At 38.9% G+C, this 25,041-nt stretch overlaps 2 protein-coding genes across 2 annotated transcripts; both read left to right on the forward strand.

Annotated features, from left to right (window-relative positions):
• Positions 1 to 282: 282 nt before the first annotated feature.
• kcnj10a (potassium inwardly rectifying channel subfamily J member 10a) lies at positions 283 to 15,506 on the forward strand. The gene is made up of 6 exons (XM_023396860.2): positions 283 to 417; positions 7,010 to 7,402; positions 7,795 to 8,006; positions 8,530 to 8,661; positions 9,318 to 9,495; positions 13,125 to 15,506. Exons 2-6 carry the CDS (start codon positions 7,018 to 7,020, stop codon positions 13,532 to 13,534), a joined length of 1,317 nt encoding a protein of 438 aa, XP_023252628.1. The 5' UTR covers positions 283 to 417; positions 7,010 to 7,017; the 3' UTR covers positions 13,535 to 15,506.
• Positions 15,507 to 18,955: 3,449 nt separating this feature from the next.
• LOC111647236 (uncharacterized) lies at positions 18,956 to 23,619 on the forward strand. The gene is made up of 5 exons (XM_023396862.2): positions 18,956 to 19,110; positions 19,446 to 19,736; positions 20,105 to 20,359; positions 20,519 to 20,661; positions 20,856 to 23,619. Exons 1-5 carry the CDS (start codon positions 19,077 to 19,079, stop codon positions 21,240 to 21,242), a joined length of 1,110 nt encoding a protein of 369 aa, XP_023252630.2. The 5' UTR covers positions 18,956 to 19,076; the 3' UTR covers positions 21,243 to 23,619.
• The last annotated feature ends 1,422 nt before the right edge of the window (positions 23,620 to 25,041 follow it).

Consider the following 25,041-nt stretch of genomic DNA (forward strand, 5'->3'; position numbering starts at 1 on the left):
GCTGATCCTCATCCAGGCCTCTCTTCTGACAGGGGGGTGGGGGGGGGTTCATGTGTTTTTTTTTTTCCTGAGAGATTTATTCCTTTTTTTTTTTTTTCCAAAATAAAGGATGACAGCGACGTAGAAGGACCGCTAAAAGCAAACAGAGAAAACAATGTGATGTCAAAGTGGGAGGTGATGTAAAACATGTGTGAGTTGTCAACAAGTGTGTGACGTTCAAAACCCTGACATTGCTTTTCCTTTTTCAACTTTTTTTTAATTTTTATTTTTTTACCCCCCCCCCCCCCCCCCCACCCCAAGACAGATAAAAACTTGTCATCTGTTTTTTTTTCACGTTTGCTGGACAGTGAAATTAATTAAACCTTCAAGTTTCCAAGCTGTGGTCAAAGTGAACTTCTGTTACAAGTCAACAGAAAGGTAAGACTCACAAAACAACTTTTACTTATCAAGGGTTTGAGAGGAATTTTAGATCAAAATATGAGAATAATGTACAGATCTGACAGCTTACGTGACTTTAAGGACTTACAGTGTATCTGTTTGGACTAAAAAGATGAATGTAATCTTTATTGTTGTTTTCCTGTGGTGGTGCCAGTGTAATATTCCTCTAACATCCTGGTATACACTTATTTTTGGCTGTGATGCATTTGTTGTATCATTATAGTTCTTCTGTACGATTTGTAGTGTAGGAAAGAATCAGACGAATCATCTGAACTGTCTGATACAAGGCAATCAGAGAGGTGCTCAGTTGTGTTGTGTTTACAGTGCGGAGGGATATTAGTAGAGAGAGGTCCCACAAATCCAGTCTATATACTGTATATCATTACATGGTAATGTGAGGTAATAGTTTTGTAGCAAATTTATAAAATATATTTATTACTGTACAATGTTTTGTATTCAAAGATAAGTCTGAAATGATAAAGTTTAACTTAAGCTAACATAAGTTTCCATATCCTGCACCTGTCCTGCATGGGTGCCTATAATTAATAAACATGATTTTCTAATAGCAGTACAGTAAATATTTAAGCTGCAAAACAGAGAAAAAGAACATTTGGACCTCTGCTGCAGTTATGTGAGAAATAGCTGAGCGATACTAGTTGTAGTCGCAGTAAATAATAGAAGACGTGCACAAAACACGTAGAGAAAAAAAAAAAAGGTGTGATGGTGTTTGCACTTCAAGTCTATAGAAAATCTTGGCTCGGAAACAAATCACATGAACTCATCGAGAAATCCTCATCAGCACCACAACAGTAGTAGAGCAGTGAGATTTACCGCAGAGAGACAGGTCATCTGCTACTACTGACTTGGAAGAAGATTGTAAAAGTCAGTCTTAAATCACTTCCTGGTGGACGACAGCTGCTTTCACATTGTTTAATTTAGGTCAGTGTCGTAACTCTACAGCTATAGTAATTCTGGGCCGGGGGAAGTAGAGGCGATTGGTTTAGGGGAAGTGTTAGATTTAGATGGAGGTTTGGACGGTCTGCCGGATAACAGAGACATTGAGACAAATGTCTGATCGCCATGGTTACTGCTCACTTTCACTTCCTTTTGTTACAGTAAAATCCACATTAAGGTGAATTATGTTAACATGGGATGCAGGCGACGTACGAATCAGCCACAGTAAAAATACATAAGTTTAACATTTATACACAACTGCATTACTTTACATGAGCAATTAGGGGAAATTTATTGCTGCATGGAACATATTGTTCCCCCAAGTTTCGGATGGAATACGGAAGAGAAGTTAAGGTGTGAGTATGCTTCTGCTGAATTGTGTGTCAGATGGTCAAAAAGCATCTGAAACCTCCTCCTCCTACACCTTCCACACACAAGAATCGATGTCGTTGTGCGCAACAATTTCTGTAACTTTCCGAAATCTGCCAATCACACCCACTTGACATAGTGGTTGGCAAGCTGTGTGCAGATGAACTATCGAGCTATCTTTTTTGTCGTTTTTTACACAACTACTTTTGTCACTTTTTATCTGCACGAGACTGACTGTTTGAAAAGTGGCGTTCTCCCATTTTGAACGATTGTAGTGTCTCACCTGTCTTTATGGTGGTAGGCTTTGTACCTGCCTGTATGTGCCTATTTGGAAATGCTGCAAACATTTAATTAGAGTTATTTTTCACCAACCAAATTGTTCTTATTTTCAAAACCTGCATTAACACTGGATCACAATGTGGATTTAGTTATTTGAATGGCATAGTGATTCAGTTGATCAAAACTTCATCACAGCGGGTCTTACAAGGGCTGGAGTCAAAATGATCCATAGTATAATTAAAATTTATGCAGAAGAAGAACAACCATCAAACCACTGTTGCCTGTAGGAGAATAGTCTCTTTGTTTACAGCAGAAACTGAATTTTATACATGATATGTTATTAGTTGGTCAGGTTAGTTTTTGGTGTGTCAAAGTCTTATATAACTTTGTTTAATTTGATAGGGTGAATTTTAGCTTTTAACTTAAATTAAAGGCTGTCCAGTGAAACCCATGACTCTCCAAATTTGATTATACCGGATGTTTTAGATGATGGTGAACTTTATCCTACTAAGATAAATAAACCACTTAAAAATCCTTTGGATTATATGCAACAAAAAAAAAATAAAAAAATGCATGGCCATGAATCAGAAAACAGGGAAATTTTCCTTACTTCTGAGAAACTAATATTTTGGAGGTATGTCGTGCCAATTCCCCAAACCCATCAGACAAAGTTTAAAAAATGCATGATGGTAAACCTGAAAACACGGCCAATTCCTCTGTGGCCTCACCTTCACCTGACAGTGATGATATTTGGTGTTTCTATGTACAAATTGCTGCTGAAGAAGTTTTCTCCTGATTGAAATGTTTTGCTGTAATTTGTAAAGAGACTTTGACACAACAGCAGCTCATTTGTATGGCGATGTGCAGTGCTTAGTTTGGCTCCAGTCAGTTTGTGGTTTTATCATGTTGTGTTGGCTGAGCAGATGCCTTCTTGGCATGGCTTGTGTTGATGTTTAGACAGTCCTTTCAGTCCAGTGCTGCAGGCTGCTGTGCTGTGCAGTGGTCACAGCCATTCAAGTTGTGTTGTGTTGAGTCTTTTCAGTGCAGTGTACTGGCTGCTAGGGGTTCTCTGTGGATGTGGACACTGGACAAGGGCGCCAAGTGGAAGGGATTACTCTCTCCTCTGGAATACTAATGAGCATCTTTTGTCACCAATCAGTTTCCTCCACCTTCACTCTACAAACCCTTTCCTCTCTCTCCTCCACCATCCATTCCTCTCTCCCCTTTCCTCTTTCTCTGCTTTTGTCACCTGATGCTCAATTTTCTATCAATCCTCGCCTCAAAACCAATTATTCCCCCCCCCCACACACACATCTCTGCCCTCTAACAATTTCGAGCGCCGCATACTCACACACGATCAAACACAGCCATAAACACACACCACACAAACACACGCACTTCGACACTCCGTCCTGCTCTCCTCTCCCCGTCTAACTCGCCCTCTCTTTCACTCACTCGCTCACCCAGTCGTATTTTTCAATGGTGGCTTTTGTCCCTTTCATCTCCTCGAAAACAAAGGATTCTTGTGCACACGGGACAGGGGGAAGGAGAGGGATGGAGAGCCGGACACAGAGGAAGAGATCCTAACCTTGAGTGTGGTCGTACAATGAGTGGAAAAAGTCATTTTACAAGAGAGGGAATCCATCAGTGTGGCCGAGAGACACTGATACACTTCACAATAATTTATTTGTCTCTACTAATATTGATTTACTTTCTTTGGTAACATTTGCCCCTATTTTACATTTGATATATTGTTTATAACACACAATGATATGAGGACATTTAAATATTAAGTGAAATGCAGTATTTGTTAAAAATTATAACTCCTCCAATGAAGATATATTTTACATCATTACAACTGTGTTTTGCTGCATTGCCATATATGATCTGGTTATACAGCAGCCTCCACTTACTGCATTGTTGCTCACAGAAGACTGCTAATGAATGCTAAGTAGTACTTTGTAGTAGCACAGTGTAAGACTTAATTTACAAACCAGTAACTGTAGATATTGATATTGATCCTTGTTAACAAAACCAGCACTGATGATTCTACTGAACTTGATGCGGCTTATTCCTCTGTGCTGAAAACCTCCGCTGTAAACTAATAAAATTCAGTAAGGCACAATGTTGCTCTTGGTGATATGTTCCTTTTTCACAATGAACGTGGGCACTAGCTCCAAAAAATACACATCTACTCCTGTTTGAGCAACGTTTGCTAAACACTACATTGGCTAGCTATAAATAACTTAGCGTAATGTAGCCTATTTCAGCTACTTTTTGTTTTAAAGCTGCACTAATTAATATTTTAAAAAAAAACAATGGATCAAATGACAATGTTTAATGTGAGAGGAGTCACCTGTAATAATGTACCCACAGAAAATCATCACTAGACAATTTACCTGAACTCTAACAAGCATTTCCAGACACCAGCAGACTGACTTTTGACTTCTGCCGAAAAATCTCTGATTAACCCACTGTCCACTACTTGCCCCGTGCCAAACTACAGCTAGCGTAGAGGATAGAGAAGTTGGAAAGTATTGAGATGCAATTTGTTGACAACAAGAAAAATATAGAATAATGCCAACAATTGCTAGCTGCCGAATATTATGTGTAAGGTCTTGGCTTCGCAAACCAAACGTTCCTTTGGACAATAAATTGTATTGTATTGCTTCCTAACTGCTCAAAAGGTCTATATGTCTAATACACAACTGTGTGTTTACTGTATGTGTAGGCAGGAGCTCCTCAGGGCTAGAGTTCAGCTGGAGATGGACACGGCCAATCACATGGGCCTCCTCTTGACCCCGCCTCCCTCCGCTCTCTTCCCCCTCCACATCTTAGTATTCAGAGCACAGACATCAACACAGATCTCTATTCATTCACTCAGTGTGAGCTCCGGCATGGAGAGAGGAGAGAGAAGGGTCAAAAAGGACAGGAAAGGACAGAACGTATCAGATCGCCTTGGGTTCTTAGGCTTTTGTTTTTGTTGTTTTGTTTTTGGTTTTGTCTTATTCTCTCCGGAAAGCAGAGGCAGTTTGAGACAAAAGGGCCATTTAGCAAACAGTGAGTGAGAGCAAGAGGGAAGAAAAGGAAAAGAAGGATGAGGAGAAGGAGAAACTGCAGCCCAGATGAGGGTGAAACTGTTAAGAGTGCACAGGGAACGACCCATACAGTGACAATAAGTGTCCATGGCACCCAGGGGTGGGGTGGGACACTTCTCATTTAATTGATATACTGCTACCACTATGACACCCATAGCCACTTATACTGCCTCATTACAATTACACCACCAGCCTCTGACACAAGCATTCACTTGACACTTGAATGCATTACAGGCACTTGAGTAATGAGTAACGGTGGAGTTATATGGGAATGAAAGGTCGCCCATATTCAACATACACCATGTTGCCGAAACTATGTGGACACATATTTGACACACATTTGAATGTTGAACATCTAATTCAAAAGCCATGTGTGTTAATATACCGCCTGCACTGTCCGGGAAAGGCTTGCCACAAAATTTTGGAACCTGGCTGCAGGGATTTCAGCCACAAGAGCATTAGTGCACTCAACCACTCATGTTGGGTGATAAGGCCTGGCTTGCAGTTGGTGTTCCAGTTTATCACAAAAGGGTTTGGATGGGGTTGATGTCAGGGCCAGTTTATCCCCAAGCCAAAACCATAACAGGCAGTCCAATACCAAAAATACCCAACAGCAGCTAGCTGATATTTGGTTGAATGCAAGTTGCGATGGAGGGTTGTCAGGGCAACGTCTAACGCCATTATCAATTTGACGTAGAGTACTGACGACAGCTGATGTTGATGTTTTGTTGGTTTTAAGTTGTGTTGTTAAGGAACCAAAATCCAACGTCCTCCAAATATCTCATGCGAACACCACCATGACTTATGAAATGCTGATATTCTAGTTGAAAGCAAAACCCAATGTCCACTAAAAATGTCAATTAGCAAATGTTGGGTTTTGATATCCTGACCTGATTTTCATTTCCAACCAAAATTTTAATGTCTATTCAACATTAGAGTCATTAGAGTCCAGTGTCTTTCGTCATTACTTTGATGTCCGGTGGCTCCCTGGAGAGGAGGGAGGTGTTCACTGACTTTTTGTATAGTTCTCCACTGCTGACAGTTTCCAAAACACTAGATCTGTCTGTGAGATACTTTTGAAGTTAAACATGATGAGAAATGCATCACTTGAAACTACTATTATTACTCCTTCTCCTCTTCCTACAACTTCAGGCGATACCAAAGCTTGAATATACAGTAATTAACACAATAGGTTTAGTCAAAGAAGCTACTGCTATGCTTCGAATGCACATCTGCGTTGTATCACATCTGCTCTCTCTGCTGACTTAAGGTCTCTGTTCAAGTAAAAACAGTCCATAAAGTAAGAGTATGAAAACAGCTTTCAGCAAAATGGAAGAGGGTGAACACCAGTGTAAGATATCCGTATCTTTTCAAAGACTTTTTTTCTTTCGTCTGGAATAACAGTCAATAGAGTCTCCTCATCCATTTCAGTAGCCGTCTTATGCAACCGACATGTGAAGCGACCAGCGCTATCACGCTCTTAATGTGAAAGAGCAGCTGTGCCTTCATGCTGAAAGGGGGCTTTTATTTTGACAAGGCCAGCTGCCCCCAGTGAAAGGAGAAAGGGGCTTAGATGGACCACCGTGGACAGCCACAACACTGTCCAGCCAAAAATGTTCTTCTAATCCCCTTCTTCATCGTCATCTCCCTCTCCTCGCAAATGTTCCACTCTGTCATTTTTCTCTTTCATTATCAAATGTTCTCCCCTTTCCTTTTCTCCTTTTGCACACTTCACCTTTTCATTTGAACTCACCTGCTGTTCATTTGTTAAATATGACATCTTTCACCTCTCTTCGTCTTTTCATTACTCACAGTTCCTCCTCTCCTTACCTCCTGTTGTTCCCTCTTTTTCTGTCTCCACAACCCTGCAGTGCCAGCCATGACCTCAGCCACTCCCCCTTCCTCAGAAGGCTCCTCCCCACAGAAGGTATGCCACTCCCAGACGCAGACCGACATCACCAAGCCCCTGCTAGGCTCCCCAGGGGTCACCGGAGGTGTAGACGCAGGTGGAGGAGGACAAGGAGCTGGAGGGCCCTGTGCTCTGCGAAGGAGGCGCCGTGTCCTCTCCAAAGATGGACGAAGTAATGTGCGTATTGAGCATGTGAGCGGGCGAGGGGCGCTGTACCTTCGCGACCTCTGGACAACTTTTCTGGACATGCAATGGCGCTACAAGTTCTTCCTCTTCTCTGCCACCTTCGCTGGGACCTGGTTCCTGTTTGGAGTTCTTTGGTACCTTGTAGCAATGGTGCATGGAGACCTGTTGGGTAAGGAGGATCCTAGAGATTCATACTGCAGAGATAGTGATAAATAATAGAAAAGCAACACAAAAAGCAGGAAAGTCTATGAAAGCTCTTTATCTCACTTAGAACATTTATCAAGCTCTATTGATAAGAACATCTGTAGATCTCATCCTCATCCCACTTCTCCCCCCAAACAACGATGTCCTTGAACTGAGACAAAAAGTAATGCTTTCACAACAGAGACACGGAAGGACACAAGTACTTTTTTGTGAATGAGTAGACAATGAAGAACACATACTGGAATACAGAGCATGAGAAAGACCTGGCAGGACATTGAGAGAGGGACAAAATGTTCCTTGGTCATTTGTTTACACCCCTCAATGCATGATCTTCTGTTCTGTCTCCCTTCCTTCCAGAGTTTGACCCCCCCTCCAACCATACCCCATGTGTAATGGAGGTGAAGACCCTGACGGGGGCCTTCCTCTTCTCTCTGGAGTCTCAGACCACAATTGGCTACGGTTTCCGGTGCATCACAGAGGAGTGTCCTGTTGCCATTGTCCTGCTTATTTTTCAGCTGGTCATCACTATGGTGATGGAGATATTCATCACGGGCACCTTCCTTGCAAAGGTAGTCAGATGTAGTTTTTCTGTTTTAGTTTGGAGCAAAACAGAAACTGTAAAAAGTGATTGTTAAAGATGTGATGAAAGAGTCTCACACCACTCCACTTTCTTTTTATTCTACCATTTAAATACACTAATTGCTGGCCCCAGTACAGTAAACACTTCATTCATTCTTACGGTTATACTTTGGGAATTTTATGCCTTTATTGGATCGCTGAATTGCACTTCTTGGCTGATGGTTCTTCCACTTCCTTATCGTTACAGCTTCTTGGTTATCAGTTATGCTTACAGATTGTCGCCATGTTGATTATTACAATTCTTATCTGTCAATAGCAGGATTATCTCAACAGTTTCCTCCTCACTTGTAATCTAACACCCTTTGTTTATCTACATGTTCCTGTAATTTCACTTTCTTTCCAGCTCAAGCCTTGTAGATGATTACCGAAGGGCATGTGAAATGTTTACAGTATATAGTATCATCCTATATCAGTATTCATCTCATTATCTGACACGTTTCTCTCCACTCGCAGGTCGCTCGTCCCAAGAAGCGAGGTGAGACAGTGAAGTTTAGTCAACATGCTGTTGTGTCAAATCATGAGGGTCGTCCCTGCCTCATGATCCGAGTAGCCAACATGCGCAAAAGCCTCCTGTTAGGATGCCAGGTAATGGGATTAAAGCACCTTCTGGAATTATTTTATTTCTGTAGTAATTATCGTCTGATTTTATTATTTGCATGTGATATACAGTGATATCAGTCACATTTGGAGCTTATATGTGTGAGTTTTGTCCCTCATATTTAATGATAATTACAACCTCAAATAGCTCCATAGTTTTAAATCTGTCTGAACACACTCGTATGCAGCTCTCTGAATGCTCCATTATGGATTTTCACCTGCTCTGCAGGTGTGTGAAGCCATTCACACTCATTCCACCTATTTAAGTCCATAAAACAAAACATAAAAAAGCTTTTATGAGAACCTTGAGTTCATTTAATGGGCTGTTGTAATATTAGGTACATGAAAGCATTTGATCTACACTATAGGTCGTCTTACCATATCCGACTGAGTCACTGGAACAGAGTATTCTGAGTCACATCCTGTCAATAAAAACCTTTCAAGTCCTTTGAATTGCCTTAGTGCAATAAATTTGCTGGTATAAAACATAGTAATGACTCATACATTGACTGAACATGTCATTCAGAGCATCACCCGAGCACACATCACTTGGCCATTTCAGGTATTAAACCTGGGGCCTTTTGGTTACAGGATGCCTTCTGCAACCTCTTGGCTGCATTTACTGACTCCATCTTGGCTCCCAGGTGACGGGGAAGCTGCTTCAGACGTCCCTGACGAAGGAGGGTGAGACGGTGCGGCTGGACCAGCGCAACGTGCCTTTTCAAGTGGACACGTCCAGCGATAGCCCCTTCCTCATCATCCCCCTGACCTTCTATCACATCATTGACGACAACAGCCCTCTCAGAGCCTGGGCAGCAAAAGGTATATCATGGCTCTAAGTCTGACAAACTAATATGTAATATTATAATATATATAATGAAACCTACTTGTCTGACACTGGTCACCAAAGCTCTAACTGGGCCATACGAAGGAGTGTTTTACATCAATATCGATATTAGAAGCGAGAATTACTGTAAAAGAATATGAACAATATTAACACTTGCTATTATTATTGGTTTGAAGCTATGAAACTCAAATACCAGTATACTTTAGTACCAGCATTAATTTAATGACAAAAGGTGTAATATCTGTCAGCAACTGGTCAATTTCTTTATTTAAATTCTAACTTTTCACGTGTCTCTTGCGACTAACTGTATGTACATTAAGTATGTATGTGTACGTAGGTGTGTTGGTATTTACGGTCATGTGCTGCGTGCTTGGCTGCCTCTGGCCGTCCAGAGTTGGGCTGGTTTGGCACTGGAGGAGAGGGTTTCTCTGGCTGGAATGTGTGTGAGAGAGAGAGATCTCCAGAGAGACCCCTCATTAGAGCACAATGCTGTACAGTCCGGGGTGCTGACACGAAGCCTGCGCAGATCCACTTACAGCGGCTCAGAGCGCCCAGCACTGGAAGCTTCAAAGGCATCAGCGCTGACAGGCTCTGATCGCTGCGTTATTTACACTCACACTACTAATTTACCGTGGATGACTTCTTTTATTTCTGTCCTTGGCCTCATGTGACACTAGATTTTCACATTTGTTATTATCAGTATAATATCAGTGTTTACTTGTAGCCATTATTACCTCCCCACCAGCTACGACTTTTCTTCAGTTATAATTATCCTCTTTGTTGTGATTCCTGAACTTCCTGTTATTTTAACTGTAGCCGTATTTAAGGGATTGTATTACAGCGCGCACATAATACTGGCCATAGTACTACAGACTGTGTCAGTGCCTACTGTAACAGTATCCAGTTTTTATCCGTTGTTGCTTCATCTCGGTTATTTCCTGTCATAAATCCAGACATGACAACTCTCAACATAAAAAAAGTAGCATAAAACAAAATTGTCATTTAAATTCTTGCCAAAATTTCCTGAATAGGTGAATGTGAGTCTGAATGATTGTGTATGTGTGTCAGCTCTGTGATGAATGGGCAACCAACCTTCCGAGGGTGTACTCTGCCCCTGGCCCATTGAGATCTGGGCTAGACTCCGGCTCTGCAACTCTGCACAGGATAAGCAGGAATAGATCATCGGTGCATGGATGAACGGATGGATGGATATCCCTAATGCACACTTTGAGAAGACACATTGATGATACTCATGACTGAGCATGATTCTGCACTTACTGGTTCATTTGACAGAGCTTTAGAGCCCCCTGCAAACCTTCTCTTTATCTCTTTATGTTCAGGACATGTTCTCCTTCAGCAGGGAACAGCTCTGTTAGGACCACTGAATACTGGCTTTCAGTGCAACAGCGTGTGAATCTTCTTGGCATTGTGTGACCGTGAGTCATTAAATCAGGAGTGCAGGACACTGTGGAGACAGTTTATGAGACATGACATGGCTGTCTAAACCCACTGAGCTTATAATGTAAGCACATTCCTCTTAACCATAAGGTTGTACGTATTGTATCACACACACACACACACACACACACACACTCACAAACATACGGCTGAAAGTGAAACTCTAAATGCAAATTATAAAAAATAATTTATGAAAGGCTTTTATTTCCTGTAGAGATGAACAATAACGATATTGTGCTGTGTTGTTTGAGATGGGTGCATACGCTAGCAGGCAGGAAGTAAACAGGATCAGGCAGAGCCTGAAACACTGTGGCAGGAAGCCACAACAAACAATCTGGCAAAGAAGGCAGGTGTACTGTGCTGTAATATATTCTAATGGAGCTGAATACAATCTTAGAAACAGGTGGGTGATGAGATCAGGTGATGGGGAATGGCAGGAACACACTGCACACTGAAACAACGGGAGAACTAGTTGCTAACAGACAAGAAAGATCCCAAAAATGATCAACTATTGTCATGACAGTTTTGTTTTTATCAGCATTAGTATAATAATTAAAATAATGAACACTTACTAGCTAGCTATGTGAATGGCATATGTGAATCTTATGAAAGTTAACACCAAAGTAGTATCTGTAATATGAGGTAAAGAGTCTACGAGACTGTACTGTGCTAACAACAGCTTTCTAACATGCTCACAGTTACAATGCTAACATGCTGATGTTAAGCAGGTATGTTTTCCACATTCATCGTCTTAGCATTTTAGCATGCAAACATTTGGCAATTATCACAAGACACAAAGTAGAGCTGAAGCTGCTGGATAAACTGAAATTTTGACCTGGTAGTGGTGATACGTGAAATAAGAGGTTCACCTGTGTTAATTCATCCTTAAGGGGAGGAAATACAGTATCACTAAAGTCATCAGGATTTCTCGTCTGTGAAACGTGATTGTCTGAACAAACTTTCATGGAAATCCATAGTTATTTCAGACCAGAGAGGTGAACTGATCAACCAAAGGGTCGACATTGCCATCCCTATAGAGCCATGATGGTAGTGATGCCAGGAAGATCACTGCATAAACGCAGATGGAGCCCTTTGGCCCGCCCACAATAAGCCAATACAGAGAATCCCTCAACCACGGTTGCGTCGCCGTGTGTACAAGGGGTTGCGAAACCTGGTGTTTTTGCCCTGGTGGGAGCGGTACTGGGTCTGGGTTAGAGGAAGGACTGTTTAGACAGATGACCGAGTCTGCATTCTGAGTGAGGCCTGTTGATGCAGGTGTGTGCTTGTTTGAGTGCATATGTCTTCTAGCGCGTCCATTGTGATATGGGGGATGTGTGTTGAATGAAAAGTACATTCTGCATGTGTTTTAGAATATGTATAAATCATATTCAATCATCTATGACTACAGTGTTTCCAACCTGCGGCAGCTATTGTTTTGTGTGTTTGTGTATTTGTGTGTGTGTGTGTGTGTGTGTGTGTGTGTGTGTGTGTGTGTGTGTGTGTGTGTGTTCGAATTTCTGATATGAGTTCTGTAAGTGTTTGTGTGTGTGTGAGCCGGTCAACTGTTTTTGGGATCAGTCTGGAAGTGGGGAGTTTTATGTTTTGGAAATTTCAGGATGTGCATGCAGCTCGTGTGCATGTGTGTGCGTATGCGTGTTGATGTGTGTGTGTGTGCAGGTTTGTGCGTGTCTTTCTATGACTTTCTTTCAGTATATGAATTGTAAATAAAGATATTGCTGCTTTATACTGACAATGGATCAAATAACTGAAATGTGTCACTATAACCTGACTTTGCAGTTCCCTTCAGCCCTATGGAGCATTTTGGCTCATTTTGGCTCATTGTTTTGGTTTTCTTTGCTTTACGACTCTAAATGTTGCCATGTTGTTTTTAGCTTGATAAGATGCCACCAAGTAGCAAAAAATGTAGCTTTTTATTCCTCTTTTGTGAAGTAATTTCTTAAGTTTTCTCATACTGTAATAGAAAAGCAATTTTCAAGCAGGTTTTCAGTTTCTGTAATTTATTTTAATACTTTACTATGTTAAAACCATTTGCTTTGCGTTGGAAAATGGTAGTTTTTTGTTTTTTGTTAATGGGCTAAAAGACCAAAATTGAATAGGCCTTTACTCTCTGTCCTCGGTCCTGCAGGTGGTGGCTGGACAGACCCTGAGCTGGCTGACTTTGAGCTGCTTGTGATCATGAGTGCCACAGTTGAGCCAACCTCGGCAACCTGCCAAGTTCGAACATCCTACCTACCAGACGAGATCCTGTGGGGCTACGAGTTTCCCCCTGTTGTCTCCCTGTCCCCTTCAGGAAAATACGTGGCTGATTTTGCCTTCTTCGACAAAGTGGCCAAAACCAAAACGCCACCCCTCTTCAAGCAGTCTCTGCCGCCGAGCCCCCCTTCACAGGCGTCCAGTTACCACGGCAGCAAGGAAGGTGGGACTGACCTGGAGAAAATGAAACTGGAAGAGAGCTACAGGGGAGAGGAGAGGGGGCGAGAGAGGGGGCGCGTCAGAGATAGCAGCCCATTGAGTGTGCGTATTAGTAATGTTTGAGGGCAGGAAGAGGTTGTGGAAAGTTGATATGAAACCGAGATGAAAGGTGAAGACAGGAAAACAGAACCAGGCTGCTCAACACAAAACACACTCCCCCACACAACACTCTGCCTACGCGTACAAGTGTGGACCTCATGACAGTAAACACCTGGGTGCACTTTCACTGCACCCACCAACCACACACACAGACACAATGTGCCAATGCGCTACTGTAACTGAAAGTCTGTAGAGAAGATACTGAGGATGGCTTCAACCAAGTACAAAGGGAACAAGTTACAAACTTGACATGTACAAATGTACAGCAAAACATCAAGTCATCTATAGAGACATTTTCTAAACTTATATTCATTTTTCTTTTGTTTGTGGAAAGGACTTCATTTACTGTAACTGGAAGGTACTCAAACACTGCAAAAATCTTCATCTTATCAGGTCATGTCTGTCTATAATTACATTTTTTTTTCAATTAACCCAGTTCCAATTGAAACTTAGAAAAGAGAAAAAGTAGAATTTTTATTGGATACAGATAAAAATTTTCTCCCAACATATTTTCTTCTACCTGTTTTAAGGACATAAGGATTTATTACAGATAAAAGACAAGAGATGATTTCTGTAATGAGGTGAATGTCTGAGTGGATGTTAATCACTGAATCACAGTACTGTTTTTATTTTCTTTCTTTTCTTAATTAATAAAATACCTGAAAAAGGTGGCGAAAATACTGGAACCATATTATTTTTTTAACGAAAGATTTAAAAGGAATGTATCATATTTTATGTGCGTAGAAGTTTCTAACAATACCATTACTTGTTACACCGGGAAATATTGTGCTCTTTGATATGAATGTCCTGGTTTATTGGGGTAAACATGTTTTGTAATATTCTACTAAAAGCACTTTAACTTGAAAGAAAAGTGGCATTTTACACAAAGGAAATAACGGAACTAACTTTGATTCTTAATGCACTGTATTAAATAATGAAATCTTGTGGTCATGTTTGGGGTGTGTGAGTGTGAGTGTGTGTATACGCTTGAAAAAGTGTAACTGGATGTGATAATACTGTTTGTATGAACCTTTTTGTGAATTGTTTTAAATTTCATGTACAGTAAGTGTTTTAAATCTACTTCTGTACAGATACGTGTAAAAATATTTTTTTCCACATTCTTGACTTCATGTCCTGAGATTTGATATACAACTCTGCATTTTCAGTATACCATATTAATTGTTTTTGGTGCACAGTTTCTGTAAAATATAGCACACTCGTCTTTTTACTGCTGTCATTTTTTTCATACAGTGGTTGCGAAAGTTTCTATGGATTCTGCTAATATGTATCTAATCAACAACCTTTTTGAATATGATTAGATAAATACATATATTTGGATTTTTTTTCCTCTCTTTTAACTGTACATAGAAATGGTAACTTAAATTAAATGGGGATTAGTTAAAACATTGGTTAACAGAAAAGATACAGTTTTTAGAGAATGGACTATCTGATAATTTAAGTAAAGGAATATTGAACATCAGAAAAATAATTTAATCTATACTTAAAAGTGTTTTTGGTTGAAAGGCCAACAAGTATGCCATTAAAAATGTATAATACAGTAGGCTATCCCCTGATGCTCATCACTAATATCTGAAAAATATAAAGCACATAAAGTTTTAGTTTTCAAGGGAGTCAAGGATTTATGTTCATTGCTAGCAATTCAAAAGTATTATAATCTTTTTTAAATGTGTGCTCTTGAGATTAAGTGCCACTGTTCAAATGAAAATCCTCTGCTGTTCCATACAAGGCCAATGAAAAATATTCAAAATAACTGAAAATATTTCAGTATCAATATCTGGTGAGAGGTTGTGCTTGTTTATGATGTATTGCCTGTACTGTATACTGTATATGGCTCACTCTGAATACTGGAAGCTCATTGTTCTGACTGCTAATATACTTTATAAGTGCCTTCTTTAATAAATTTGTTATTTACAAAGTCTGTGTGTGTGCATTAGACAAAACCATACCTATGTGAATTGCCTCCAAAGTTGCAGATAAAGTATGAAAGATAAAAGGCCCAAACAAGATGGTATAAGTAGCATATTGCAAATTGTAGTGTGTCTGCTAAGGTATGGCATTTTTCTGCTTATTTAAGAAGTGTACATATTTGTTTCTCAACGTTGCTCTTTGGTTTTATGTTTAATTGGTTTTACTGTTTTCAGTCAAAATCAAGTCAAATTCATTTAGACATTAAGATGTAAATAGTTTTACAGAATACATTAACATGGTTGAAATATATGTTGATGGATAAAATATATACAAATATGAGTCATAAAATATGTTAAAATGTTTAAAAGAGTTTTAATAGGGTTTAAAAGGTTGAATACTGGAGTCAGTGCAAATGAGCATAGTTTGTTTGATGTGTACATGAACCAGCAGGTGTTGTTGGCCTAACAACCTAACTGATTATCAGCATAATAAATCAATCTACGTTTTTCTTTCCTTTAATTGGAGTCTCCCAAAACCAACAGCCAATCCAATTCCACGCTCAGGTAAAGGGGCGGGGCTTAGTTTTAAACCGCTCGGTATGGCGTTGGAAGGAAAAAGAAGCTAATTATCAGCATCCAGGCAACAGTGTTTGTTATATGAGAGCAATAATGTCCATAACTGGCGACCAGTTATCCCGTGACTTGGACTTTTGTGGTCTACAAGAGGTAAATACGAGTTTTCGTTTGGTTTTCAATACTGTGTGATAGCAAAAGGAAAACGAGTTATGTTGCTAATTGAAAGTATCAACAAACATTAGCATAATCGCTATTAGCTTTGCAGCCATACTGTTAGCTTTGCATATGAAGTAATTGGTTAAGACAAGCTATTGCTAGCTCGCTATGAAAAAGATTGTGGACTTGTTGCTTAGCTGCGGTATCTGATCCAGGAGACGGACATTTGTAAGTGTAAAATATATATATATATATATATATATATAGAGAGAGAGAGCGCGCGGTTAAGGCCTGTTCTTGAATGTGCCTTGTTGTTTATTGCTTTAGGTAATGTGAACAAGCGAAACGGGCATTACTGTTTTAAGGCCTCTGGACCCCTAAGCCAAAAGTCAGGCCTGCTACAGACTTTTTTAGTTTACATTATGGTTTATGTTGCAGGCTGAGAGTGCGTGAGTGTGGGCCCACCATATGTTGTTGATGTGAGCATTTTGCACAATTAGAGCCCAATTACAGGTAACAGGTGGAGATTTAAAAGCGGCTTGAATGTATTGAGAGGAGCTAATAATCATTTTGTGTTCAATATCAGGTATTATGTCAAGTTACATTTATTTTATAGGCGACCTTAAGTGATATTTTTTTGTGTTGTACCTGGACTGTTAAATAACTGAATGTGTTTACTGCATTTGAAGTATTCTTGTTGTGTCGTGTTTTGAATCAACTGTTTAAAGGGGTATATAAATATTGCCTACTAGATAAAACTCAAATTGGAGTTACTAATACTTACTACTGCTACTTATACTATATTTTCCTTAATCTTATTGCAGGGAGCCAGTTAATTCTAGTTTCAGAATAAAGGAATAAAGGTTGTAAGAACTGTGGTACTTTACTGTATATATTCAGGTAAAAGCGCAAATAAATTTGAAACTATGCCCATGGCCCCACCAAGGCAGTATGATCAGTTAATGTTATATAGCTATAGGGAACTGTGGGGTGTAAATAAATAAATTAATAAAATTAAAAAGACAAAATATTTTATCTGTCATCTACCTCATTAATGTACAATAGGTTTATTGCAGCTCAGATGAAGAGTCGCTAGAGTGTTTTATGGTCATTTATTTTCAGTTTCTGTTTCTTTCTTCTCCGTTTCCGTTTCACTGTGTGTGTGACTTTGCTCCTCTCCACACACATAGAGCAAGAGCAGAGGAGAGACAAGTTGACAACTTGTTTCATTAAGTGCAATTAAAGCTCTCCAATAAGTGTTTTAAATCCATCTAAAACTAAAGAAGGATAGACGTAATTCTCAAATGTTTAAAAGCCACACAGTCAGTGTCGAGTATGCAAGCAGTTATGCTGCTGATGGCAGGGAAGCTAGCATTAGCAAGTCTGCTGTAGCTTCTGCTTCTGCAACCTAGGGGAAACACTGCACTCTTAATCACCTGAGCTTCCCGGTCAAGTGACAGTTCCCTGTCTGCTCCCTACTACCTAGGCCATCCCTTTGGCCCCAGTCGTTGTCAGATTGTCTGTGTTCCCGTGTGTTTCCCTATGTGCCTGCTCACTGCATGTAGTAACCTGCCTTCCTGCTTGTCCACCCATCTGTCTGTAAGCCTGATTCTTTTCAGTTTGTAAATTCCTAAGTTCCTTCACTACACCTACCTGCCTGTGTGTTAGTACTTTGGTTCTCCCAGCCTGTGTTGCTGCCTTCAGCTGTTACGCTCTGTAGTTAAACAGAACTCAGTCGAACAGAGACAACTTGTAATGGTAGCTGTAGCTTACAAGCTAAGGACAACCTATGTTTTATTAGCAGTATTATGCTCAGACAAACAACAGCGCTATATTATGGTATTTGGTACATTACCATAAAGCGGAATTTTCTTCACGGTAATGTACTATTATAGTAGTCACTGAATTACTTTCCCTCATGTCATAGTATTACCAAGGTGCTTTTTGTCTTTCAGGTAAAAAGTATGGCTGTAATTTCCATGACTTCAAAATCCCCACTGATGACATCTTCAACAGGTAATTCTTGACCTATAATGCAGCACATAGCTAATAATCAGCAACTGCCTTTATAGTACAGGTAAATGTATATTGACATACTTTATCTACAAAGATGAAGGTGAAAAACAAATAAGACATTTATTTCATTATTATTATTATATTATTTATTTCACCTTCCTGCATGAACCACAGGAAAACCCCACAGTCACATTGTTTGTTTGCACATTCAAAACCAAACCACCTGTGAATATACACACACACACACACACACACACACACACACACATGTTGACAAAAAGAGGCAAAATCTCTTATTCTTAAATCATGGTATAAGAGACAAAATAGCAGGAGGAGAAAGACTGACGTAATTGTATGCTACTTGCAGACGAGAAAAGATACTGTGTAAATGAAGTCTTCAAAATTCACAACAAGCAGCAGTGCTGTGCTGATCATTTAACCATGACGCCAGACGTATGAGAAGTAATGCATGGAGGCATTTTGGTTTCAACATCGTAGAACAAATAATTAAGGATAAAAGTAAGTGTGTATTCTGACTGTGTAAAATGCAACTATATTACAACAACAGAACATCCTGGTCACCTCGTCTTGTCTCTCAAATGAGGCTAATAGGCACATTAATTGTACAATGGAGTTAGGGTTCAGCAATGTGAGTTGTATTCAAATTAATTATGTCTCTGCTCTCACTCATTGGAACTTCAGTAACATCTGCGCTGTGTGCCACTTCCTGACCTTTCAAAGATGTGCTACATGCACCATCAAACCCATATAGAACTGTTTCCTGTTCAACAATTTCATACACAGTTCGTGCAACGTTACGTGGATTAAAAATGTTTCTTCTTCTGAGTTGCTGGATTCTTGCAGGTAAGATTAATATTACATTCTGTTAATTAGTAGTCAATTTAATTTTGAAATTTGGCAAAATTATAAAGTTGCTCTTATGTTATTAGAAATGCAAATGAATCCCTTGTGCTCATACAGCATTATTAAAAGATTTTGCATATGTTTTCTAAGATTTAGAGATTTGCTTGCTACCATTTACCAACATTTTACTGATTTTTGCTGCTACAAAACAAAAGAAAAAAATTTAATTTTATATCGACCTATCATACTTATCTCAGTATATCTTTTATCTAAAGTAGATGTTGTAAGGTGCAATAATGTATTTTACCACACTGTCTTTGGATCTGTCTTATCAGGAGTTATGGCAGAGGACCCAACAGTGACACATTATAAACTGAAAAACAGCTCGCTATGTCTACATGTTAGAAAACCACCGCCATATAAACGTGGTGAATGGACTTTTGGTGGAAAAGTTATTGCCAGTGATGAAATCAACCCCAACTACACAGAAAAGGTGGTTTATAATCATGCCAACCTTTCATTGTGTCTAAAAGAGCTGACACACACAGACACTGGCATCTACCAAGTCAGCTTCCGGGACCCTGACTTTAATAGTGTATCAGAAAAACACAGAGTCATTGTTCAAGGTAGGTTCTACAGTAGATGGTACATTGTCTTAAGACTGGCTTGATCTGCTTTATATGTCCATACCTTTCTGATTTTATGATGCATTTATCTTAAGATTAGCCTTAATACGTGAATGAATAGGCATAATGAACATAAAAGAATCTGTCACTGTCACCCTGTCATATGCAAATATTTCTCACTGCAACTTCAAAACTGCTCAATAGTTTGGTTCACTAGTTTAGATGTTGCTCATAGTTAGGAGACTGTTCACTACGTACATTCTTTCAAAGTATAATAATTTTTTCATGTTTGCAACTGGTAGCCAGCAGAGGGTGCCATTGAATTATTTAATGCCCCATTCATTTATCTGCTTTGCTGGGTGTTGCAGAAGCTGTTCCTAGACCTGTCATCTTAATGTCAGTGCTGCGCTCCAACCTGTCTGCTGGATTCTGCAGTATCACAGTCAACTGCTCCATCAATGATGACTGGTTGTGGTCTGTCTGTGATGTGGACAGTTGTACAACATCTCAGAAGTCATTCAGTAAAGTCAACATCACCATCTCCTCTGACAACAGAACTGTTGTCTGCAGCGGCAACAACCATGTTAGCACAAATAATGTTTCTAAGAGCGTGGCAACAACGTGTAAGTATTGTATGTTGTTTTTAAATGTAGCCATATAGATTGTGTTTGTTGATTTACCACCCACTCAGTTATTGCAATGAAATACACAGAAATATTTTCACTCCCTTTTCATGTCTGAAAAGCATTATCTGCTAATAATGTATTTTTATGTCTTTCCAGGCTTCAGTAAATCTAATCCTGAACAGAAAGAGACTTCACAACCACTTTATGTAATATTAGTATTTGTTGCAGTGTGTGTATTTGTCTGTGCATTGATTGCTTTTATGGCTAAGAGACTTTCTTCAGAATATAATCACTGTCAGGTAAACTGCACTATTACTTTACTAAGCAATATTGATATTTGTTATATAACTTTATAAATAAATTTATAATAAATTAGAACAATTTTTTGACAGGATTGTGTACTGCCTTTTTAATGTTCATTTTTACAAATGTGAAATGTAGTTTTCACTGTTTTTTAAAGACACTGAAAACATATTTTATTGCTTATTTCCAGGGACAGACATCAACTGCTCAGTTAATACAAAGTCAGCCAACTGAGGAACAGCCACAACCTGAGCCTAGACTCTCTACCTCTTCCTCCAGTGAAGCTGAGGCCCCTTATGAAAACGTGGATGCCTCACAGCCCAGGCAGACCAGCAGTCCAAGAGAGGAAATGGGGTCCATGCCAAGTGAGAAAGCAGATACTGTCTACAGTTTTTTACAGGCAAAGAATGTGACTCCTTCTCTTGGCAAGAGTGACGGCAGTAAAGATATGAAAGGACACAAGATGATAGGAGAGGCATCAACTTCACAGTCCGTCATCGTGGATGAGGCAGAGCACCCGACACAAATTGACACAGTGTACAGTATGTTGCAAAAGTCAAAAAATCTGAAGTCATAGCACCACCTGCAGGTCAATCAAGATTTTCAGAAGAGATGAACATGACAAATGAAAGAAGCCTGCTATAAGGACATTCATTCAATATTTCCTTTTTTTTTTTAAAATTTTTTTACTGGAGGACAAATCTTTATAGTTTTGTTATTTGTGTAAAAATTACATGTATCTTCTTCAATAATACAATTTATTGGCCAATTTTCTGTGCTGTGTGGATTAATCAAATGAACATGTGAATGAACAAAACATGTCACTATAACATCAGGCATTGTAGCATCCTGTGTTGTCAGTGACAGCACCAGTAAGCTACAGACGGTCAACTGAAGTATGAGAGTTTATTCTTTACCAAAAATATTTTCATGCAATGCAAACCAAACATACAGCCTTATGCAAAAAAACAGGAAGTGGAAAAGGTAGTATTTCATGTGAGTTTCAGAGATTCTGATATGACATGAGTACAAAGCAGTGAACCAGAACTTAATTGGGTCATTAGGATCTAAAATGGGTCACTTTTTCCTTAAAACCCTATTAGGACTTAGTGAAAATGTTGTTGGGTGTTTCTGTTAGTGTCTATACAGACTAGATATGCAACTTTCATGGCTGATTCAGATAAAAAGCCTATTACACTGATCACTAAAGGGCTTAGATTTTAGCATCTTTATATGATTTGAAACGTTAAACATACTAAAGGATTCCTACATTGTTCATGGGCCAACACACACAGAAGGATATACAGTGTGTACATGTAGAAAAGGAGCTATATGGTACTGCACTCACTCTAACTCTTCTTTCCATCTATCCTATCAACAAGTCAGCGTTGTACTAACTGTCCAAATGTTTAATTCTTTATCATTCCCTGCTTACATTCAGTCTCACTATTTTATGTTATTGCTTTTCTATGGAAGTGCTCTGATCAAATTGCAGTAGTAGTTAGTTGGATATATTGTTCATGATTCATTTTTCTGCCTAAACCCCGTTCTACTGTGTCATCCATGTCTTCTGGAAATGTTGCTGTAACTGTGCCCAAAGTACAATTCCTGGTATACAGTATATTTTCCCCCTTATTTTAATTAGTTTTTAGTCTAGATTTTATTTAACTCTATTTTATTTGAAATAATTATAGCTTTTAAAATATATTTTACTGTATTTCATTGTCTTCACTCTGTTATGGTCTAAACTTTTTTGGTCTTATCAATCATCCTAATTGAAATCCTGTAAATGTTAGTCAGTGACACTTTTTAAGCATTTTTTTTTTTTTTATGAAAATGATCAACCGGCAGAATAGCATGCACTAATGAAAGTCACATCTATGTGTTTCAATCAATATACTTCCGAGACCCAAGCACAGTGTGCAGTTTTAAATGGAAGCCTTTTCCATAAATGACCACTAGGGGGACTCAAATCATTAAATCTGAGACAAGGGCCCGATGACGTGTTATGTTATGAAAAAACTGAAACACTAATTACTTTCTGATCTTTTTCAATTTTAAACTAGTCATATTTTATTTCATAGCTAAATTTGCCCATCCTCTGGCCAAGGGAGATGCAGTTTATCTTGACAGAAAACTTACAGCAGGCTGTTAGGAAACTAACACATTCAGAGTGAAACCAGAGGGGAACTGAATATCTATGCAGTGTCAAAATTAGACAGAGCCTTCTACAAGTGTCAGTGTTAACGGGAAGAATCACTACAGAAGTTTTGCAGAAGTTGGGCTTTTTATTTTTACATTTTTTTTTATGCTTTACTTTTGTAAAGTAGTGGTACAGTATAAGGTGGAAAGTTTTTCACACTTAGGTATGAGTAGTATCTGTAGCTGATTTCATCTTTGCTTGAGTGTAATAAAATAGTAAATTAGTTACATTACATAAAATTATATATTTTTTTAATTTAACTCTAAGGAAGGGTGTAGGACTATTTGCTGCCCTGCCACTCCAAAACTCATATAAGGTGAAATCAATTTGGAATCGTATTATGAAGACTAAAATTTGACATTTTGCTGCTATACTGTTTTGACCATAGATAAAGACTGAATTTCTTTTTAAACAGTTTCATACTCAGAATTTCTGTAATGTTACAGGAATCATGAAAAAAAAGTTTCTGTTTCTATGCTAATGAGAACATACTAGTGAGAAAAGTGAAGTAGTATGTCATAAGAGTTTTCGCTTGCAGTGTCAAGTTCTGCAAACTCCTCATTTCTTGTGTCCTTGATCACTGCAGTGGTTGTTGGAGTTTTGTCTAATCAACACAGTACAATTGTTGTGTTGCTGGGAAGTGTTAAGGTTGAAATGTTTTCACGGATAATGCTTGTTCAAAATCATAGATGAATTCTCCCTTATATTTTAAGATTTTGAATTTTTAATAAAACAGCTGTTTGTCAGTTTGCATGTAATGACAAATGTCTTTTTGGTGGATCCATGTTGTGACAGGTGTGCACCTCAGACTCCTTCACCGGTGTCACTATAGACTAAAAAATATGAAAGTTGGCTGAACATATACTTACCTCTTCTCCACTAAATTCTGATTGTGCTTCATGACAGATCGCTTCCCAGAACCCATTGAGTTGGCTCAAAAACATTACATGTACTTTATGTCAATTAAACCAAAAATGGTTGAGTGTTGCACTAAAGGAAAAAACAGTTACCTAAATGAAAAGTAGTTTCCTTCTTTATGCCAGCCACTGACATCTCAGACTCGGATCTGCATTGTCGGACTTTGCTTAATCCTTGAGGTCCACTTCCTGGTTACAGCAAGTTCCAACAAACAACTTACTGTTTTGGGATCACATGCTTACCACTGCACCAATGAACGGTAGTGGTGCATAGCAAAAATCAAGATGCTGAAGCTTTCCATATTGACAACCCACCTTTGAATGCTATTTAAGCTGATTACGAACACAATAAGAGACTGTTGTTTCAACAGGTGATACTCAGTGTGTATCACTGGATTAAAAACATGATTTTGACTTTATTTTCTCACTAACCTGTGAGTGCTTGTGTCAAAAATGGGACAATATACTTTTTGACGAACATTAAGTAGTCGATATTGCTAGAATGACAAAAAAAAAAAAATTCTTTGTTAGGCGTTAAGTTAAATGATTGTGAATCATATATGGACGTTCCAGTAAATCAATGGACCTGCAAATGAGAAAACAAAATAAGAAACATGACATCAATACAAAATCTATCTGAATGTTTTCGATTAGAATAAGCTCAACTGTTCTTTCGGCTACAGGCTTATCTGTATCATCTCTTTACCGAAAACAAATGGCCGTCATTTGTACTTGGAGCTGCTGTACTAAAAATGAGGAAATAGTCTGTCATTCAATGTGTACTATCAGCCAAGTGACATGTTTCACACCTAGCTGACCACATATACCAGATAGAGGTGAGAGGGTGTTAAAGATGCAGAACAGGGTGGGAGCGTTTATGACAAATTTTCACATGCTCAACCTTCTGGCTTTGCTTGTTGTTTTGTCATTATATTTCAGATATTGACCATTAACATCTTTATGCCACCACTAGTTGCTGTTCAAAAAATTCAACAATTAAAAACACAATTTCAAACATAATGCTCAAATTGCTACATTTTCAGTTAATATGCATTGCACTTGACTTAATTTCTACCACATGGCACATTCTGATTTGTATATTGTACTTCTTCATATCTGCTTGCAAATGCATTAGCTCTGAAATGTTTTGATGACAATGTATAGTTGTTTTTATCACAGCAACACATCTTAATGTGTGAAGAGGAACCTTTTTTTTTTTCACATGTGCTCATGCGCAGGCACTTGGCTTGCTTATT

The sequence above is a fragment of the Seriola lalandi genome, unplaced genomic scaffold (genome assembly GCF_002814215.2).
Source record: "Seriola lalandi dorsalis isolate HSWRI2012SDOR001 ecotype SW California unplaced genomic scaffold, Sedor1 jcf7180002054983, whole genome shotgun sequence".
NCBI lineage: Eukaryota > Metazoa > Chordata > Actinopteri > Carangiformes > Carangidae > Seriola > Seriola lalandi.